The sequence below is a fragment of the Leptodactylus fuscus genome, chromosome 10 (genome assembly GCF_031893055.1).
Source record: "Leptodactylus fuscus isolate aLepFus1 chromosome 10, aLepFus1.hap2, whole genome shotgun sequence".
In the NCBI taxonomy this organism is placed as follows: Eukaryota; Metazoa; Chordata; class Amphibia; order Anura; family Leptodactylidae; genus Leptodactylus; species Leptodactylus fuscus.
The window spans coordinates 86,340,162-86,359,821 of record NC_134274.1 but is presented as its reverse complement, the minus strand read 5'-3'; the positions used below and the strand labels follow the sequence as shown (position 1 = coordinate 86,359,821).

The 19,660-nt window shown below is 46.2% G+C and overlaps 1 protein-coding gene across 2 annotated transcripts; it reads left to right on the top strand.

Moving 5' to 3' along the window:
- Positions 1-5,685: 5,685 nt before the first annotated feature.
- Positions 5,686-19,108, top strand: LOC142219346 (uncharacterized). 2 transcript variants are annotated; one of them, XM_075288335.1, is made up of 7 exons: positions 5,686-5,759; positions 12,477-12,590; positions 12,716-12,907; positions 13,000-13,123; positions 14,867-14,964; positions 15,108-15,219; positions 15,596-19,108. In XM_075288335.1, the coding sequence occupies exons 2-7, from the start codon at positions 12,513-12,515 to the stop codon at positions 16,615-16,617; spliced, it is 1,626 nt and encodes a 541-aa protein (XP_075144436.1). In that variant the 5' UTR covers positions 5,686-5,759; positions 12,477-12,512; the 3' UTR covers positions 16,618-19,108. The 2 variants fall into 2 exon arrangements, with proteins under 2 accessions (XP_075144436.1, XP_075144435.1); XM_075288334.1 differs by having other exon boundaries at positions 15,593-19,108.
- The last annotated feature ends 552 nt before the right edge of the window (positions 19,109-19,660 follow it).

Sequence of the window (19,660 nt, the reverse complement as noted above, 5' to 3'; positions counted from 1 at the left end):
CACACAGGACACCAAAGTCTTCTCCATCTGTATACACACACAGGACACCAAAGTCTGCTCCATCTGTATATACACACACAGGAGACCAAAGTCTGCTCCATCTTTATATACACACAGGACACCAAAGTCTTCTCCATCTGTATATACACAAGACACCAAAATCTGCTCCATCTGTATACACACACAGGACAACAAAGTCTGCTCCATCTGTATAAACACACAGGACACCAAAGTCTGCTCCATCTGTATATACACACAGGACACCAAAGTCTGCTCCATCTGTATATACACACAGGACACCAAAGTCTGCTCCATCTGTATATACACAGGACACCAAAGTCTGCTCCATCTGTATATACACACAGGACACCAAAGTCTGCTCCATCTGTATACACACAGGACACCAAAGGCTGCTCCATCTGTATATACACACACAGGACACCAAAGTCTGCTGCATCTGTATATACACACACAGGACACCAAAGGCTGCTCCATCTGTATATACGCACAGGACACCAAAGTCTGCCCCATCTGTATATACACACATATGACACCAAAGTCTGCTCCATCTGTATATACACACACAGGACACCAAAGGCTGCTCCATCTGTATATACGCACAGGACACCAAAGTCTGCCCCATCTGTATATACACACATATGACACCAAAGTCTGCTCCATCTGTATATACACACAGAACACCAAAGTCTGCTCCATCTGTATATACACACAGGACACCAAAGTCTGCTCCATCCGTATATACACACACAGGACACCAAAGTCTGCTCCATCTGTATATACACACAGGACACCAAAGTCTGCTCCATCTGTATATACACAGGACACCAAAGTCTGCTCCATCTGTATACACACAGGACACCAAAGTCTGCTCCATCTGTATATACACACACAGGACACCAAAGTCTGCTCCATCTGTATATACACACACAGGACACCAAAGTCTGCTCCATCTGTATATACACACACAGGATACCAAAGTCTGCTCCATCTGTATATACACACAGGACACCAAAGTCTGCTCCATCTGTATATACACACAGGACACCAAAGTCTTCTCCATCTGTATATACACACAGGACACCAAAGTCTGCTCCATCTGTATACACACAGGACAACAAAGTCTTCTCCATCTGTATACACACACAGGACACCAAAGTCTGCTCCATCTGTATATACACACACAGGAGACCAAAGTCTGCTCCATCTTTATATACACACAGGACACCAAAGTCTTCTCCATCTGTATATACACAAGACACCAAAATCTGCTCCATCTGTATACACACACAGGACAACAAAGTCTGCTCCATCTGTATAAACACACAGGACACCAAAGTCTGCTCCATCTGTATATACACACAGGACACCAAAGTCTGCTCCATCTGTATATACACGCACAGGACACCAAAGTCTGCCCCATCTGTATATACACACATATGACACCAAAGTCTGCCCCATCTGTATATACACACACAGGGCACCAAAGTCTGCTCCATCTGTATATACACACACAGGACACCAAAGTCTGCTCCATCTGTATATACACAGGACACCAAAGTCTTCTCCATCTGTATATACACACAGGACACCAAAGTCTGCTCCATCTGTATATACACACAGGACACCAAAGTCTGATCCATCTGAATATACACACAGGACACCAAAGTCTGCTCCATCTGTATATACACACACAGGACACCAAAGTCTGCTCCATCTGTATATACACACAGGACACCAAAGTCTGCTCCATCTGTATATACACACAGGACACCAAAGTCTGCTCCATCTGTATATACACACACAGGACACCAAAGTCTGCTCCATCTGTATATACACACACAGGACACCAAAGTCTGCTCCATCTGTATATACACACACAGGACACCAAAGTCTGCTCCATCTGTATATACACACAGGACACCAAAGTCTGCTCCATCTGTATATACACACACAGGACACCAAAGTCTGCTCCATCTGTATATACACAGGATACCAAAGTCTGCTCCATCTGTACATACACACAGGACACCAAAGTCTGCTCCATCTGTATATACACACACAAGACACCAAAGTCTGCTCCATCTGTATATACACAAACAAGACACCGAAGTCTGCTCCATCTGTATATAACACACAGGACAGCAAAGTCTGCTCCATCTGTATACACACACAGGACACCAAAGTCTGCTCCATCTGTATACACACAGGACACCAAAGTCTGCTCCATCTGTATATACACACACAGGACACCAAAGTCTGCTCCATCTGTATATCTACACAGGACACCAAAGTCTGCTTCATCTGTATATACACACACAGAGCACCAAAGTCTGCTCCATCTGTATATACACAGGACACCAAAGTCTGCTCCATCTGTATATACACACAGGACACCAAAGTCTGCTCCATCTGTATATACACACACAAGACACCAAAGTCTGCTCCATCTGTATATACACACAGGACACCAAAGTCTGCTCCATCTGTATATACACACAGGACACCAAAGTCTGCTCCATCTGTATATACACAAACAAGACACCGAAGTCTGCTCCATCTGTATATAACACACAGGACACCAAAGTCTGCTCCATCTGTATATACACACACAGGACACCAAAGTCTGCTCCATCTGTATATCTACACAGGACACCAAAGTCTGCTCCATCTGTATATACACACACAGGACACCAAAGTCTGCTCCATCTGTATATACACACAGGACACCAAAGTCTGCTCCATCTGTATATACACACACAGGACACCAAAGTCTGCTCCATCTGTATATACACACACAGAGCACCAAAGTCTGCTCCATCTGTATATACACAGGACACCAAAGTCTGCTCCATCTGTATATACACAGGACACCAAAGTCTGCTCCATATGTATACACACAGGACACCAAAGTCTGCTCCATCTGTATACACACACAGGACACCAAAGTCTGCTCCATCTGTATATACACACAGGACACCAAAGTCTGCTCCATCTGTATATACACAAACAAGACACCGAAGTCTGCTCCATCTGTATATACAAAGGACACCATAGTCTGCTCCATCTGTATATACACACACAGGACACCAAAGTCTGCTCCATCTGTATATACACACAGGGCACCAAAGTCTGCTCCATCTGTATATACACACACAGGACACCAAAGTCTGCTCCATCTGTATATACACACAGGACACCAAAGTCTGCTCCATCTGTATATACACACACAGGACACCAAAGTCTGCTCCACCTGTATATACACACACAGGACACCAAAGTCTGCTCCATCTGTATATACACATACAGGACACCAAAGTCTGCTCCATCTGTATACACACACAGGACACCAAAGTCTGCTCCATCTGTATACACACACAGGACACCAAAGTCTGCTCCATCTGTATATACACACAGGACACCAAAGTCTGCTCCATCTGTATATACACACAGGACTACAAAGTCTGCTCCATCTGTATATACACACAGGACACAAAAGTCTGTTCCATCTGTATATACACACAGGACACCAAAGTCTGCTCCATCTGTATATACACAGGACACCAAAGTCTGCTCCATCTGTATATACACACAGGACACCAAAGTCTGCTCCATCTGTATATACACAGGACACCAAAGTCTGCTCCATCTGTATATACACACAGGACACCAAAGTCTGCTCCATCTGTATATACACACAGGACACCAAAGTCTGCTCCATCTGTATATACACACAGGACAGCAAAGTCTGCTCCATCTGTATACACACACAGGATACCAAAGTCTGCTCCATCTGTATATACACACAGGGCACCAAAGTCTGCTCAATCTGTATATACACACAGGACACAAAAGTCTGTTCCATCTGTATATACACACAGGACACCAAAGTCTGCTCCATCTGTATATACACAGGACACCAAAGTCTGCTCCATCTGTATATACACACAGGACACCAAAGTCTGCTCCATCTGTATATACACACAGGACACCAAAGTCTGCTCCATCTGTATATACACACACAGGACACCAAAGTCTGCTCCATCTGTATATACACACACAGGACACCAAAGTCTGCTCCATCTGTATATACACACACAGGACACCAAAGTCTGCTCCATCTGTATATACACAGGACACCAAAGTCTGCTCCATCTGTATATACACACAGGACACCAAAGTCTGCTCCATCTGTATATACACACAGGACACCAAAGTCTGCTCCATCTGTATATACACACACAAGACACCAAAGTCTGCTCCATCTGTATATACACACAGGACACCAAAGTCTGCTCCATCTGTATATACACACACAAGACACCAAAGTCTGCTCCATCTGTATATACACACAGGACACCAAAGTCTGCTCCATCTGTATATACACACAGGACACCAAAGTCTGCTCCATCTGTATATACACACAGGACACCAAAGTCTGCTCCATCTGTATACACACACAGGACACCAAAGTCTGCTCCATCTGTATATACACACACAGGACACCAAAGTCTGTTCCATCTGTATACACACAGGACACCAAAGTCTGCTCCATCTGTATACACACAGGACACCAAAGTCTGCTCTATCTGTATATACACACACGAGACACCAAAGTCTGCTCCATCTGTATACACACAGGACACCAAAGTCTGCTCCATCTGTATACACACAGGACACCAAAGTCTGCTCTATCTGTATATACACACACGAGACACCAAAGTCTGCTCTATCTGTATATACACACAGGACACCAAAGTCTGCTCCATCTGTATATACACACAGGACACCAAAGTCTGCTCCATCTGTATATACACACAGGACACCAAAGTCTGCTCCATCTGTATATACACACACAGTACACCAAAGTCTGCTCCATCTGTATATACACACAGGACACCAAAGTCTGCTCCATCTGTATATACACACAGGACACCAAAGTCTGATCCATCTGTATACACACACAGGGCACCAAAGTCTGCTCCATCCGTATATACACACAGGACACCAAAGTCTGCTCCATCTGTATATACACACAGGACACCAAAGTCTGCTCTATCTGTATATACACACAGGACACCAAAGTCTGCTCCATCTGTATATACACACAGGACACCAAAGTCTGCTCCATCTGTATATACACACAGGACACCAAAGTCTGCTCCATCTGTATATACACACAGGACACCAAAGTCTGCTCCATCTGTATATACACACAGGACACCAAAGTCTGCTCTATCTGTATATACACACAGGACACCAAAGTCTGCTCCATCTGTATATACACACAGGACACCACTCTCTGCTACTACAGCAATATCCTCCGTCACCTCCCCCATTCTCATTCAGTGTCTTCTCACTACTTCCGGCTCTTGCGTTCCACGCCTCCTTCCTAATCGTCTTCGTGGTGATTTGTCACGTGATCATCCGTGCTGCGCCTTGTATACATAGCTTCCATTTTGTTGTGGTCTGTATTTTGGTAGTCCGTTTTTATCAGTATTCTTTAGAGATCTCGTTTTTTTCTATTCAGTAAGAGGGAAGAAACCTCCTAATCAGATCAGGTCACTGCCACCATTATATATCCTCAAACACTGAAGAGACGGCTCAGCGGACCAGCACGGCGGCCATTTTGTCGTGGTCCTTTGTGCTCTCCTGCAGTCACATGACCGCCGCTGCGTCCTTGTTTGCGGTCCCCGCTGTCTCTAGTTCTTCGTCAGAAAGCCGGGTGTCTGCTGATAGAGGTAACAGTGACTGCTGACTGGTGTTGTGTCTGCTGACCCCTGTACTGCAGTATATAGGAGACCTGCACTGTATATAGTAATGTATCCTGTACTGTATGCAGTATATAGGAGACCTGCACTGTATATACTGGTGTATCCTGCACTGTATACAGTATATAGGAGACCTGCACTGTATATAGTAATGTATCCTGTACTGTATACAGTATATAGGAGACCTGCACTGTATATACTGGTGTATCCTGCACTGTATACAGTATATAGGAGACCTGCACTGTATATAGTAATGTATCCTGTACTGTATACAGTATATAGGAGACCTGCACTGTATATACTGGTGTATCCTGCACTGTATACAGTATATAGGAGACCTGCACTGTATATAGTAATGTATCCTGCTCTGTATACAGTATATAGGAGACCTGCACTGTATATACTGGTGTATCCTGCACTGTATACAGTATATAGGAGACCTGCACTGTATATACTAGTGTATCCTGCACTGTATACAGTATATAGGAGACCTGCCCTGTATATACTAGTGTATCCTGCACTGTATACAGTATATAGGAGACCTGCACTGTATATACTGGTGTATCCTGCACTGTATACAGTATATAGGAGACCTGCACTGTATATACTAGTGTATCCTGCACTGTATACAGTATATAGGAGACCTGCACTGTATATACTGGTGTATCCTGCACTGTATACAGTATATAGGAGACCTGCCCTGTATATACTTGTGTATCCTGCACTGTATACAGTATATAGAAGACCTGCACTGTATATACTGGTGTATCCTGCACTGTATACAGTATATAGGAGACCTGCACTGTATATACTAGTGTATCCTGTACTGTATACAGTATATAGGAGACCTGCACTGTATATACTAGTGTATCCTGCACTGTATATAGTATATAGGAGACCTGCCCTGTATATACTAGTGTATCCTGCACTGTATATAGTATATAGGAGACCTGCACTGTATATACTAGTGTATCCTGTACTGTATACAGTATATAGGAGACCTGCCCTGTATATACTAGTGTATCCTGCACTGTATATAGTATATAGGAGACCTGCCCTGTATATACTAGTGTATCCTGCACTGTATACAGTATATAGGAGACCTGCACTGTATATACTGGTGTATCCTGCACTGTATACAATATATAGGAGACCTGCACTGTATATACTGGTGTATCCTGCACTGTATACAGTATATAGGAGACCTGCACTGTATATACTAGTGTATCCAGTACTGTATACAGTATATAGGAGACCTGCACTGTATATACTAGTGTATCCTGCACTGTATACAGTATATAGGAGACCTGCACTGTATATACTAGTGTATTCTGCACTGTATACAGTATATAGGAGACCTGCCCTGTATATACTAGTGTATCCTGCACTGTATACAGTATATAGGAGACCTGCCCTGTATATACTAGTGTATCCTGCACTGTATACAGTATATAGGAGACCTGCCCTGTATATACTAATGTATCCTGCACTGTATACAGTATATAGGAGACCTGCCCTGTATATACTAATGTACCCTGCACTGTATACAGTATATAGGAGACCTGCACTGTATATACTGTTGTATCCTGTACTGTATACAGTATATAGGAGACCTGCCCTGTATATACTAGTGTATCCTGCACTGTATACAGTATATAGGAGACCTGCACTGTATATACTAGTGTACCCTGCACTGTGTACAGTATATAGGAGACCTGCACTGTATATACTAGTGTATCCTGCACTGTATACAGTATATAGGAGACCTGCCCTGTATATACTGGTGTATCCTGCACTGTATACAGTATATAGGAGACCTGCACTGTATATACTAGTGTATCCTGTACTGTATACAGTATATAGGAGACCTGCACTGTATATACTAGTGTACCCTGCACTGTATACAGTATATAGGAGACCTGCACTGTATATACTAGTGTGTCCTGCACTGTATACAGTATATAGGAGACCTGCACTGTATATACTAGTGTATCCTGCACTGTATACAGTATATAGGAGACCTGCACTGTATATACTAGTGTGTCCTGCACTGTATACAGTATATAGGAGACCTGCCCTGTATACAGTATATAGGAGACCTGCCCTGTATATACTAGTGTATCCTGCACTGTATACAGTATATAGGAGACCTGCCCTGTATATACTAGTGTATCCTGCACTGTATACAGTATATAGGAGACCTGCCCTGTATATACTAGTGTATCCTGCACTGTATACAGTATATAGGAGACCTGCCCTGTATATACTAGTGTATCCTGCACTGTATACAGTATATAGGAGACCTGCACTGTATATACTGGTGTATCCTGCACTGTATACAGTATATAGGAGACCTGCCCTGTATATACTTGTGTATCCTGCACTGTATACAGTATATAGAAGACCTGCACTGTATATACTGGTGTATCCTGCACTGTATACAGTATATAGGAGACCTGCCCTGTATATACTGGTGTATCCTGCACTGTATACAGTATATAGGAGACCTGCCCTGTATATACTAGTGTATCCTGTACTGCAGTGATTTTGAACCTTTTTTGAGCCGCGGTACACTTAAAAAATCCCGGGGCACACCACCAACCAAAATGGCACAAAATGACACTAAAACAGTACGTATTATACATATAGTTAATAATATAGATTCTAAATGGTTGATTCTTTGGTTGAAATAAACTGCAGCAAAATCTGCAACAAAAACGCTGCGTTTATGCAAATTGGGGCCTCAGCCTTATGCCTCCTGCAAGTGGCACGCATGTGGTTTTCACTGATATAAACATTAAAAATTAATTGACAGGGCCACAAATGCAGCCAGATATAGGGTATATATAGGACAGATATAGGGTATGTATAGGACAGATATAGGGTAGGTATAGGACAGATATAGGGTAGGTATAGGACAGATATAGGGTATGTATAGGAAAGATATAGGGTAGGTATAGGACAGATATAGGGTAGGTATAGGACAGATATAGGGTATGTATAGGACAGATATAGGGTATATATAGGACAGATATAGGGTAGGTATAGGACAGATATAGGGTATGTATAGGACAGATATAGGGTATGTATAGGACAGATATAGGGTATATATAGGACAGATATAGGGTAGGTATAGGACAGATATAGGGTAGGTATAGGACAGATATAGGGTAGGTATAGGACAGATATAGGGTAGGTATAGGACAGATATAGGGTATGTATAGGACAGATATAGGGTATGTATAGGACAGATATAGGGTAGGTATAGGACAGATATAGGGTATATATAGGACAGATATAGGGTAGGTATAGGACAGATATAGGGTATATATAGGACAGATATAGGGTAGGTATAGGACAGATATAGGGTAGGTATAGGACAGATATAGGGTAGGTATAGGACAGATATAGGGTATATATAGGACAGATATAGGGTAGGTATAGGACAGATATAGGGTAGGTATAGGACAGATATAGGGTAGGTATAGGACAGATATAGGGTATGTATAGGACAGATATAGGGTAGGTATAGGACAGATATAGGGTAGGTATAGGACAGATATAGGGTATATATAGGACAGATATAGGGTAGGTATAGGACAGATATAGGGTAGGTATAGGACAGATATAGGGTAGGTATAGGACAGATATAGGGTATATATAGGACAGATATAGGGTAGGTATAGGACAGATATAGGGGATGTATAGGACAGATATAGGACCTGCTCTATAATTTTCAGCTCTTCAATTTGGCCCAGATACACAGCCACAGAAAGAATGGTTCTATATATGGGTCCTTAGAAATGTATAGGTCTGTACTTTATCCACAGTTGTAGATAAAGAGTCTGGTCATGTATATTACAGGTTACAACTCAATGTGCCTCATATTAATAGCAGTGAACCCCGTCATGTCCCTCACATTAACCCCCTTTGTGCTTTACATAAGGGACACTGATATGTGAGACATATGGAGGTAATAATTAAGTAAATATCTTCATTATATAGTACCCCCATATGTCACACATGTTATTAACTCTTATGTGAACCACACAGGGGTTAATATGAGGGACATGATGGGGTTAATTGCTAAATGTGAGGCACATGGAGTTACTAAAACTAAAGTAATAACCCCAAATGCCTGACATTCATAAGAATAGTTACTAACCTGGTGTTTTCTTTTGCTTTCACTTTGTTCAGCTTCCTCTCCTCCTCAGGGCTGCAGACGGCAGGAGCTCCTCCTCACGTGTAGCAGCAGGTCCAGGGAGCCCTTATCCTGTGCAGGGAGAGGCTCATCTCTGATTGGTGGGCAGGGAGAGAAGGGGGCGTGTCCTACACCTCAGCTCTACCAGAGCACTGAAGGGACGCTCCGTCTACATTTTCAAGTACACGAACGTCGGGGACTGGCTGCTGTGCCAGCAAAATAGGTCTCCCGTGCCAATCTTGGCACGCGTTTGGGGAACTTTCCCCGCGGCACACCCGACCATGTGTCGTGGCACACTAGTTGAAAATCACTGCTGTACTGTATACAGTATATAGGAGACCTGCCCTGTATATACTAGTGTATCCTGCACTGTACACAGGAGACCTGCACTGTATATACTAGTGTATCCTCTACTGTATACAGTATTTAGGAGATCTGCACTGTATATAGTAATGTATCCTGTACTGTACACTGTGAGGACAAGTATATAAGTATATAGCATGTGGTGGCCCCATAGAACATGGAGGTCGCTCTGGACTGTGGGATTATTAGATGGGAGCAGGAAAGCAGAGGCGTGATGGGTAACCGAACCGCCACAAATAGCGCCACCCAGAGATCAGCGCACATAATAATAGTGTGACCATCCCAATGGAGAATCTAAGCACAACAGTGGTGGAGGGAACCATGTCGTAGACCTCATATATACGAGACTTACCCACTGCACCGCTCTATACAGTTAGGGCCAGAAATATTTGGACAGTGACACAATTTTCGCGAGTTGGGCTCTGCATGCCACCACATTGGTTTTGAAATGAAACCTCTACAACAGAATTCAAGTGCAGATTGTAACGTTTAATTTGAAGGGTTGAACAAAAATATCTGATAGAAAATGTAGGAATTGTACACATTTCTTTACAAACACTCCACATTTTAGGAGCTCAAAAGTAATTGGACAAATAAACATAACCCAAACAAAATATTTTTATTTTCAATATTTTGTTGCGAATCCTTTGGAGGCAATCACTGCCTTAAGTCTGGAGCCCATGGACATCACCAAACGCTGGGTTTCCTCCTTCTTAATGCTTTGCCAGGCCTTTACAGCCGCAGCCTTCAGGTCTTGCTTGTTTGTGGGTCTTTCCGCCTTAAGTCTGGATTTGAGCAAGTGAAATGCATGCTCAATTGGGGTAAGATCTGGTGATTGACTTGGTCATTGCAGAATGTTCCACTTTTTTGCACTCATGAACTCCTGGGTAGCTTTGGCTGTATGCTTGGGGTCATTGTCCATCTGTACTATGAAGCGCCGTCCGATCAACTTGGCAGCATTTGGCTGAATCTGGGCTGAAAGTATATCCCGGTACACTTCAGAATTCATCCGGCTACTCTTGTCTGCTGTTATGTCATCAATAAACACAAGTGACCCAGTGCCGCCATTGAAAGCCATGCATGCCCATGCCATCACGTTGCCTCCACCATGTGTTACAGAGGATGTGGTGTGCCTTGGATCATGTGCCGTTCCCTTTCTTCTCCAAACTTTTTTCTTCCCATCATTCTGGTACAGGTTGATCTTTGTCTCATCTGTCCATAGAATACTTGTCCAGAACTGAGCTGGCTTCTTGAGGTGTTTTTCAGCAAATTTAACTCTGGCCTGTCTATTTTTGGAATTGATGAATGGTTTGCATCTAGATGTGAACCCTTTGTATTTACTTTCATGGAGTCTTCTCTTTACTGTTGACTTAGAGACAGATACACCTACTTCACTGAGAGTGTTCTGGACTTCAGTTGATGTTGTGAATGGGTTCTTCTTGACCAAAGAAAGTATGTGGCGATCATCCCCCACTGTTGTCATCCGTGGACGCCCAGGCCTTTTTGAGTTCCCAAGCTCACCAGTCAATTCCTTTTTTCTTAGAATGTACCCGACTGTTGATTTTTGCTACTCCAAGCATGTCTGCTATCTCTCTGATGGATTTTTTCTTTTTTTTTTTAGCCTCAGGATGTTCTGCTTCACCTCAATTGAGAGTTCCTTTGACCGCATGTTGTCTGGTCACAGCAACAGCTTCCAAATGCAAAACCACACACCTGGAATCAACCCCAGACTTTTTAACTACTTCATTGATTACAGGTTTACGAGGGAGACGCCTTCAGAGTTAATTGCAGCCCTTAGAGTCCATTCTCCATTTACTTTTGGTCCCTTGAAAAAGAGGAGGCTATGCATTACAGAGCTATGATTCCTAAACCCTTTCTCCGATTTGGATGTGGAAACTCTCATATTGCAGCTGGGAGTGTGCACTTTCAGCCCATATTATATATATATAATTGTATTTCTGAACATGTTTTAGTAAACAGCTAAAATAACAAAACTTGTGTCACTGTCCAAATATTTCTGGCCCTAACTGTATATTGTGCTGGTGAGCGCAGCCCGGAGAACATGGACCTGCTACGTATCTTATATTACACAAACCAGACAACAAATCTCATCTATTCTTCAGAACCTATTAGAGAAGACATCTCTGCCGGCCCAAGCAATGAGGAGGAACCCGGACAGAGTGACCGAGAGGATCCTAAAGCTGAGCCTGGAGATCATCTACCTGCTGACCGGAGAGGTGAGGGATTGTGGGAAATCTGTCCCATGAGCTGACTCTTCTCTCTAGTAATAACACAGGAGCGGAGAGGTGAGGGATTGTGGGAATGTCTATAGTGATATTTATCAGGGTCTCTCCATACTCAGGACTACACAGTAGTGAAGAAGACATCTGATAAGTATGTGACCCCCAGCAGCCGCCCCCATGTGTCAGGAGGATGGAGCAGGAGCCCGAGCCCCATCATGGAGCCTTCACCTCACTCACTGATACCTGAGAGCAACAACGAGCAGAAGATCCTGGAGCTGACCAACAAGATGATCTGTCTGCTGAGCGGAGAGGTGAGCGCTGCTGGGAATGCTGGGACATTAGACACTAACACAAGGGATGATGTGTCTGGAGGATGATGAGGACGGTGTCATTGTGTTGTCAGGTTCCTATAAGGTGTCAGGATGTCACCGTCTATTTCTCCATGGAGGAGTGGGAGTATTTAGAAGGACACAAGGATCTGTACAAGGAGGTGATGATGGACGACCCCCAGACCCTCACATCACCAGGTAAGAGGAGAGATGGTAGAGAGCAGTATGGAGGGGCCCCTAGATCTCCCCCCATCATCTGACCCTCACATCACCAGGTAAGAGGAGAGATGGTAGAGAGCAGTATGGAGGGGCCCCTAGATCCCCCCCCCATCATCTGACCCCCACATCACCAGGTAAGAGGAGAGATGGTAGAGAGCAGTATGGAGGGGCCCCTAGATCCCCCCCCATCATCTGACCCTCACATCACCAGGTAAGAGGAGAGATGGTAGAGAGCAGTATGGAGGGGCCCCTAGATCCCCCCCCCCATCATCTGACCCCCACATCACCAGGTAAGAGGAGAGATGGTAGAGAGCAGTATGGAGGGGCCCCTAGATCCCCCCCATCATCTGACCCCCACATCACCAGGTAAGAGGAGAGATGGTAGAGAGCAGTATGGAGGGGCCCCTAGATCCCCCCCCCATCATCTGACCCCCACATCACCAGGTAAGAGGAGAGATGGTAGAGAGCAGTATGGAGGGGCCCCTAGATCCCCCCCCCCATCATCTGACCCCCACATCACCAGGTAAGAGGAGAGATGGTAGAGAGCAGTATGGAGGGGCCCCTAGATCCCCCCCCCATCACCTGACCCCCTTATCACCAGGTAAGAGGAGAGATGGTAGAGAGCAGTATGGAGGGGCCCCTAGATCCCCCCCCATCATCTGACCCTCACATCACCAGGTAAGAGGAGAGATGGTAGAGAGCAGTATGGAGGGGCCCCTAGATCCCCCCCCCCCCATCATCTGACCCCCACATCACCAGGTAAGAGGAGAGATGGTAGAGAGCAGTATGGAGGGGCCCCTAGATCCCCCCCCCCATCATCTGACCCTCACATCACCAGGTAAGAGGAGAGATGGTAGAGAGCAGTATGGAGGGGCCCCTAGATCCCCCCCATCATCTGACCCCCACATCACCAGGTAAGAGGAGAGATGGTAGAGAGCAGTATGGAGGGGCCCCTAGATCCCCCCCCCATCATCTGACCCTCACATCACCAGGTAAGAGGAGAGATGGTAGAGAGCAGTATGGAGGGGCCCCTAGATCCCCCCCCCCCCATCATCTGACCCTCACATCACCAGGTAAGAGGAGAGATGGTAGAGAGCAGTATGGAGGGGCCCCTAGATCCCCCCCATCATCTGACCCCCACATCACCAGGTAAGAGGAGAGATGGTAGAGAGCAGTATGGAGGGGCCCCTAGATCCCCCCCCCCCCCATCATCTGACCCTCACATCACCAGGTAAGAGGAGAGATGGTAGAGAGCAGTATGGAGGGGCCCCTAGATCCCCCCCATCATCTGACCCTCACATCACCAGGTAAGAGGAGAGATGGTAGAGAGCAGTATGGAGGGGCCCCTAGATCCCCCCCCATCATATGACCCCACCTCACCAGGTAAGAGGAGAGATTGTAGAGAGCAGTATGGAGGGGCCCCTAGATCCCTCCCCCCCCCCCATCATCTGACCCTCACATCACCAGGTAAGAGGAGTGATGGTAGAGAGCAGTATGGAGGGGCCCCTAGATCCCCCCCCCATCATCTGACCCCCACATCACCAGGTAAGAGGAGATATGGTAGAGAGCAGTATGGAGGGGCCCCTAGATCCCTCCCCCCCCATCATCTGACCCTCACTTCACCAGGTAAGAGGAGTGATGGTAGAGAGCAGTATGGAGGGGCCCCAAACCCCTCCCCCCCCATCATCTGACCAATGTATTTCGTCACTGTGTGTCCTACAGATGGCTCCAGTCGGAGTGATTCACCAGAGCCGTGTCCCAGTCCTCCGTATTCCCAGGATGGTTCAGAGGAGGATCAGTGTGAGCTCCAGGACGATGAGGTAGATCGGGCTGAGTTATGGTCTGATCCATCATGGCGGCCACTTTCCACCATATGGGCAGTTTTGTCTCCTTTATACTGTATTATCCTTCCTTACATATAAATATTGACCTGAATGTTTTCTTTGTTTTCCCTCATGTTCAGATTGAGAATATGGTTCACATTAAGGTTGAGGTTGTCGAGGATGAGCCCGAGGAGATGTTTATGGCCTGCGGAGAAATAAAAGAAGAGGAAATCCCTGTAGATATCGACGCAGGTGAGTAATAGAAATAACAGGAGATGCAAGAAACGTCCAAGCGCCGTGTGACCAGCGATCTATCTGGCATGTAACGTTCACCTCCAGCCTCTCCTGTGCCATGATGGGAATATTCCTGTAAGGTGGCCGTAGACTATTACTTGAACTGCTCACAGGGAGGGGTAGTTCAAGTCAATGGCCTGAAATTAAATTACATAAGACCCATATTTTTTAAAAAAAATTGGACGACCTCTTTAAAGTCTCGACAGCTGCCTTATATATTCTCCATGGGTCCAATGGGCAATCCAGTTTTGTAGTCACCAGCCATAAACATGAGAATCTAGATCTTTCTTTCTGGACGATGCTTCAGTATTTCTTATTTCTTTTTGTCCAGCAGATCTCCTGAGCGGACATGTTATATTATCTCCAGACTGTAAGATAGAGGTGAATGATTCGGCAGATGAGAATCCCCGGACCCCCGATATGTTCCCTGTATATCCCGTGTCTACGAGTGCCTGGGATCATCCTCTAGATAACCTATGTACCGATACAGGGAGTCCGGATATCATCGAGAGGAAAGTATATCCGTGTTTAGACTGTGGAAAATGTTACACCAAGAAAAGAAGCCTTCTAATCCATCAGCGAATTCACACGGGGGAGAGGCTGTATACTTGTAGTCATTGCGGGCGAGGCTTCGTGTACAAGGCCAATCTAGTAGAACACGAGAGACTACACGCCGGGGAGAAACCATTCTCGTGTTCGGATTGTGGGAAATGTTTCAAGCAGAAATCTCATTATTTCAAGCATCGGAGAAGCCACATGGGAATAAAGAAGCGGTTTTCGTGCTCCGTGTGCGGAAAGCGATTTAAAGACAGATGGACCCTCGATCGTCACGAGAGAACCCACACAGGGGAAAAGCCATTCTCATGCCCCGAGTGTGGGAAAAGCTTCACTCAGAAATATAGTTTTCTCGAACATCAGAAAATTCATACGGGGGAGAAGCCGTTTCCCTGCTCCAAGTGTGGACTGCGGTTTACACGCAAATCAAAACTTGTTCGCCACGAGAGAGTTCACACAGGCGAGAAGCCGTATTCTTGTACGGAGTGTGGGAAGTGTTTTGCTCTGAAAACTACACTCGGCAAACACCAGCGAGTTCACACGGGGGAGAAGCCGTTCCCATGTTCGGAGTGTGGCAAGTGCTTCACGCAGAAATACGATGTGGTCGAGCACCAGAAAATTCACACCGGGGAGAAGCCATTTTCGTGTGCCAAGTGTGGGAAAGGGTTTATCCGACGATCGAAATTGCTTCAACATGAACGAATTCACACGGGGGAGAAGCCCTACTCATGCTTGGAGTGCGGGAAATGTTTCACACAGAAGCCGGGCCTTGTCCAACACCAGAAGATTCATCTAAAGTGAAGGAACGTTCAGAGGGACTTGTAGTACATTGTGACACTACCTGGTCTGTCAGGGGTTCATTGCTTGTCTCCAGTTCTCTGGAGTGTGGTTTGGGTAACAGCTGGCTGACTCAAGTACCCCTTATGATTATCGGTGTCTTATACCTGGACCTTGCAGGTGGACTCGTCTCTGATCTAGGAGATAAACCAGTCCCTGGTGAGCGGAATATTAATAACTGTTCTTCGACCACATGACACCAGCTTTAGACTATATCTGATTCCTTTGCCATCGTTAGTAAGTTACATCCGGGCAGCGTATACTTGCCCCCAATGGGTCGGTTAGCCAAGTGATATAACAGTAACCGTTCCTCAGCTCAGGCAGCGCCGCACCTCCCATGAGGCGACCCCAGGGAGGGCGGCATTTTTGATTACCTAAGCCAGTCCAGGACAAGCTGTCCTGGACTGGCTTGGCACCGAGCAGTGGTTTGGGGAGGCAGGTCTTCTCCGTGCCTGCTCTCTGCCTGCGAACGGCGCTAAGCCACGCCCCCTTCACACGGCCATGCCCCTTCGCTCCGCCCCCTCTTCCGGGGGGGGGGCGGCTTTCTGTAGTTCGCCTCAGTCGGTGAAAGGGGTAGGTTCACCCCTGAGCTCAGGGCCCAAATCTCGTTTCGAAACCTTAGTATCACGGACTGCTGTCGGGTCTCTATAACGTTCACACCCATCATCGGTGGTGGGAGAGGTCGTAATTAGAGTTGCTAGAAGTATACGGCCTGATAGTTACCGAAGTCACAAACCCAATGGACTGAACACACAATGGTCTCGTTCATGGGTTGTATTGTGAACATAGAAGGGGTCAGAAGGGGTACTATCATGTCTATTTAGGGAGACTTTGCCTTTGAAGACCACCTTGAAGTGTGTAAAAGACCAACACAGAATCCAAATGAATTGATATTGAGTGATCCCTAGAGCGCAGTGATTAAATAGGACCAAGCAGGGTCACTGGACGAATACAGTAAGCTGCCACAGCACAGGGACAAAAAGTAAATGAACCCTTATATTATAGGGACACATCACCAGAAGTGAAGGATTGCCATGGTCCTTTTATTTATTCCATTTGTAAGTCTCTCACGTTCTGCTTTTATCTCTGTATATCACTGTGGAGTTGTTTCGGGCTTTGAGGGCGCGCCTTTCTACTGGATCCACTGGGTACCAGAATATCCTAAATGGAATGGACTGTACCAGACAGGCCACTACAGGGAGTTGCACACATTTTTAGCACTATCTGCTGATGATTAGACCGGCACCTGCCACACAGTTATAACGGAGAAGATGACAGTGCAGCCCCCCTGACCAGATGGTATCTGAGTCCTCCTGCAGACCCCCTGACCAGATGGCACCTGAGCCCTCCTGCAGACTCCTGACCAGACGGCATCTGAGTCCTCCTGCAGACCCCCTGACCAGACGGCATCTGAGTCCTCCTGCAGCCCCCCTGACCAGACGGAATCTGAGCCCTCCTGCAGACCCCCTGACCAGACGGCATCTGAGTCCTCCTGCAGACCCTCTGACCAGACGGAATCTGAGCCCTCCTGCAGACCCCCTGACCAGACGGCTTCTGAGTCTTCCTGCAGACCCCCTGACCAGACGGCATCTGAGCCCTCCTGCAGGCCCCCTGACCAGACGGCACCTGAGCCCTCCTGCAGACCCCCTGACCAGACGGCACCTGAGCCCTACTGCAGCCCCCCTGACCAGACGGCACCTGAGCCTTCCTGCAGCCCCCCTGACCAGACGGCACCTGAGCCTTCCTGCAGCCCCCCTGACCAGACGGCACCTGAGCCTTCCTGCAGCCCCCCTGACCAGACGGTATCTAAGCCCTCTTGAAGACCCCCTGACCAGACGGTATCTGAGCCCTCCTGCAGCCCCCCTGACCAGACGGTATCTGAGCCCTCCTGCAGCCCCCCTGACCAGACGGTATCTGAGCCCCCCTCCGGCCACCTGACCAGACGGTATCTGAGCCCTCCTGCAGACCCCCTGACCAGACGGCATCTGAGTCCTCCTGTAGACCCCCTGACTGTGTACATATAGCTAATTTAGGAAAATATAGAGGGAAGGATGATCACAGTCTAGATCCAGTGGGCAGAGATGGTACCGGCTGTAGCTGCCAATGTGTTTTGGTGTTGCTCTCTGTATCCGATGTCCCAATCTGTTTCGACTCCCTTCGACTGTCCGATTCTTTTGGGGGTGTCTGATTTTCTTGCTGAAGGGTCTCCTGTATCTGTTCTGCTGTATTCTAGATACTTGTTTACATGGACACTTTTTTATGAGCTGCAACTAGGGCTTATTTTTGGATTAACAATGTCTGTCGGGTTCTCCTGCTGGTTCTTTGTGTCTTTCTCCATCATTTTTCGCTTATGTTACACTTTTATACAATAAAGGAGTTTCCAGGACAAATATATTGAGGCCCCTTCTTCAGGTCTTCCGTGTCAGTTCGGGGGGGCTAACACTTGGGACTAGAGACGAGCAAACTAATTTGGTGCCCTTTGAATGTAGTTCAAATTTCCCCAAAGCTTAGGATTCTGGTGAATTCAGAGTTTTGGGGTTTTTGGATGTATTGCTCCAAATGGTGGATTTGCTCTTCATAACTGACAGTGAGTCATTGACGTAGATTCAGTGAGCGTGCGTAACCTGCGCCAGTCGATAGTAGCGGGTTACATGAGTACAACATACTGCTTTACATCTCATGGCTGTCATTGGCTAGCTGTAATGATCGTTGGGCTTTTATGAAAATGTGGTGTAATGCCGTGTGTCCAAGAAGTCCAGTAAAGAACTTGGTGGGGGGCATCTCTAATTCAGGACATTTGGGACCCCTTTGCTGACCATCTTTTTCCAAGTGGCTGATCCACAGAGAATAGATGGAAGCTGGAAGTAGATGGGCCCAATCTCTATGTAGTGGCCACAAGGAGTCACTGGCAGATGATGGATGATATTTGGCCCAGAGACCCCCTTTGACGCTGCAGGTGGGAGCTCTTCTATATCTATATATGTTATCACTTATGGCTCGAAAGTAA

Bases quoted from the DNA above. Each gene is read 5' to 3' on its own strand.
- LOC142219346 (XM_075288334.1), top strand. From the start codon at position 12,513: ATGAGGAGGAACCCGGACAGAGTGACCGAGAGGATCCTAAAGCTGAGC. The intron at 12,908-12,999 runs GTGAGCGCTGCT...TTGTGTTGTCAG, and splicing joins TCTGTCTGCTGAGCGGAGAG to GTTCCTATAAGGTGTCAGGA. The intron at 13,124-14,866 runs GTAAGAGGAGAG...TGTGTCCTACAG, and splicing joins CCAGACCCTCACATCACCAG to ATGGCTCCAGTCGGAGTGAT.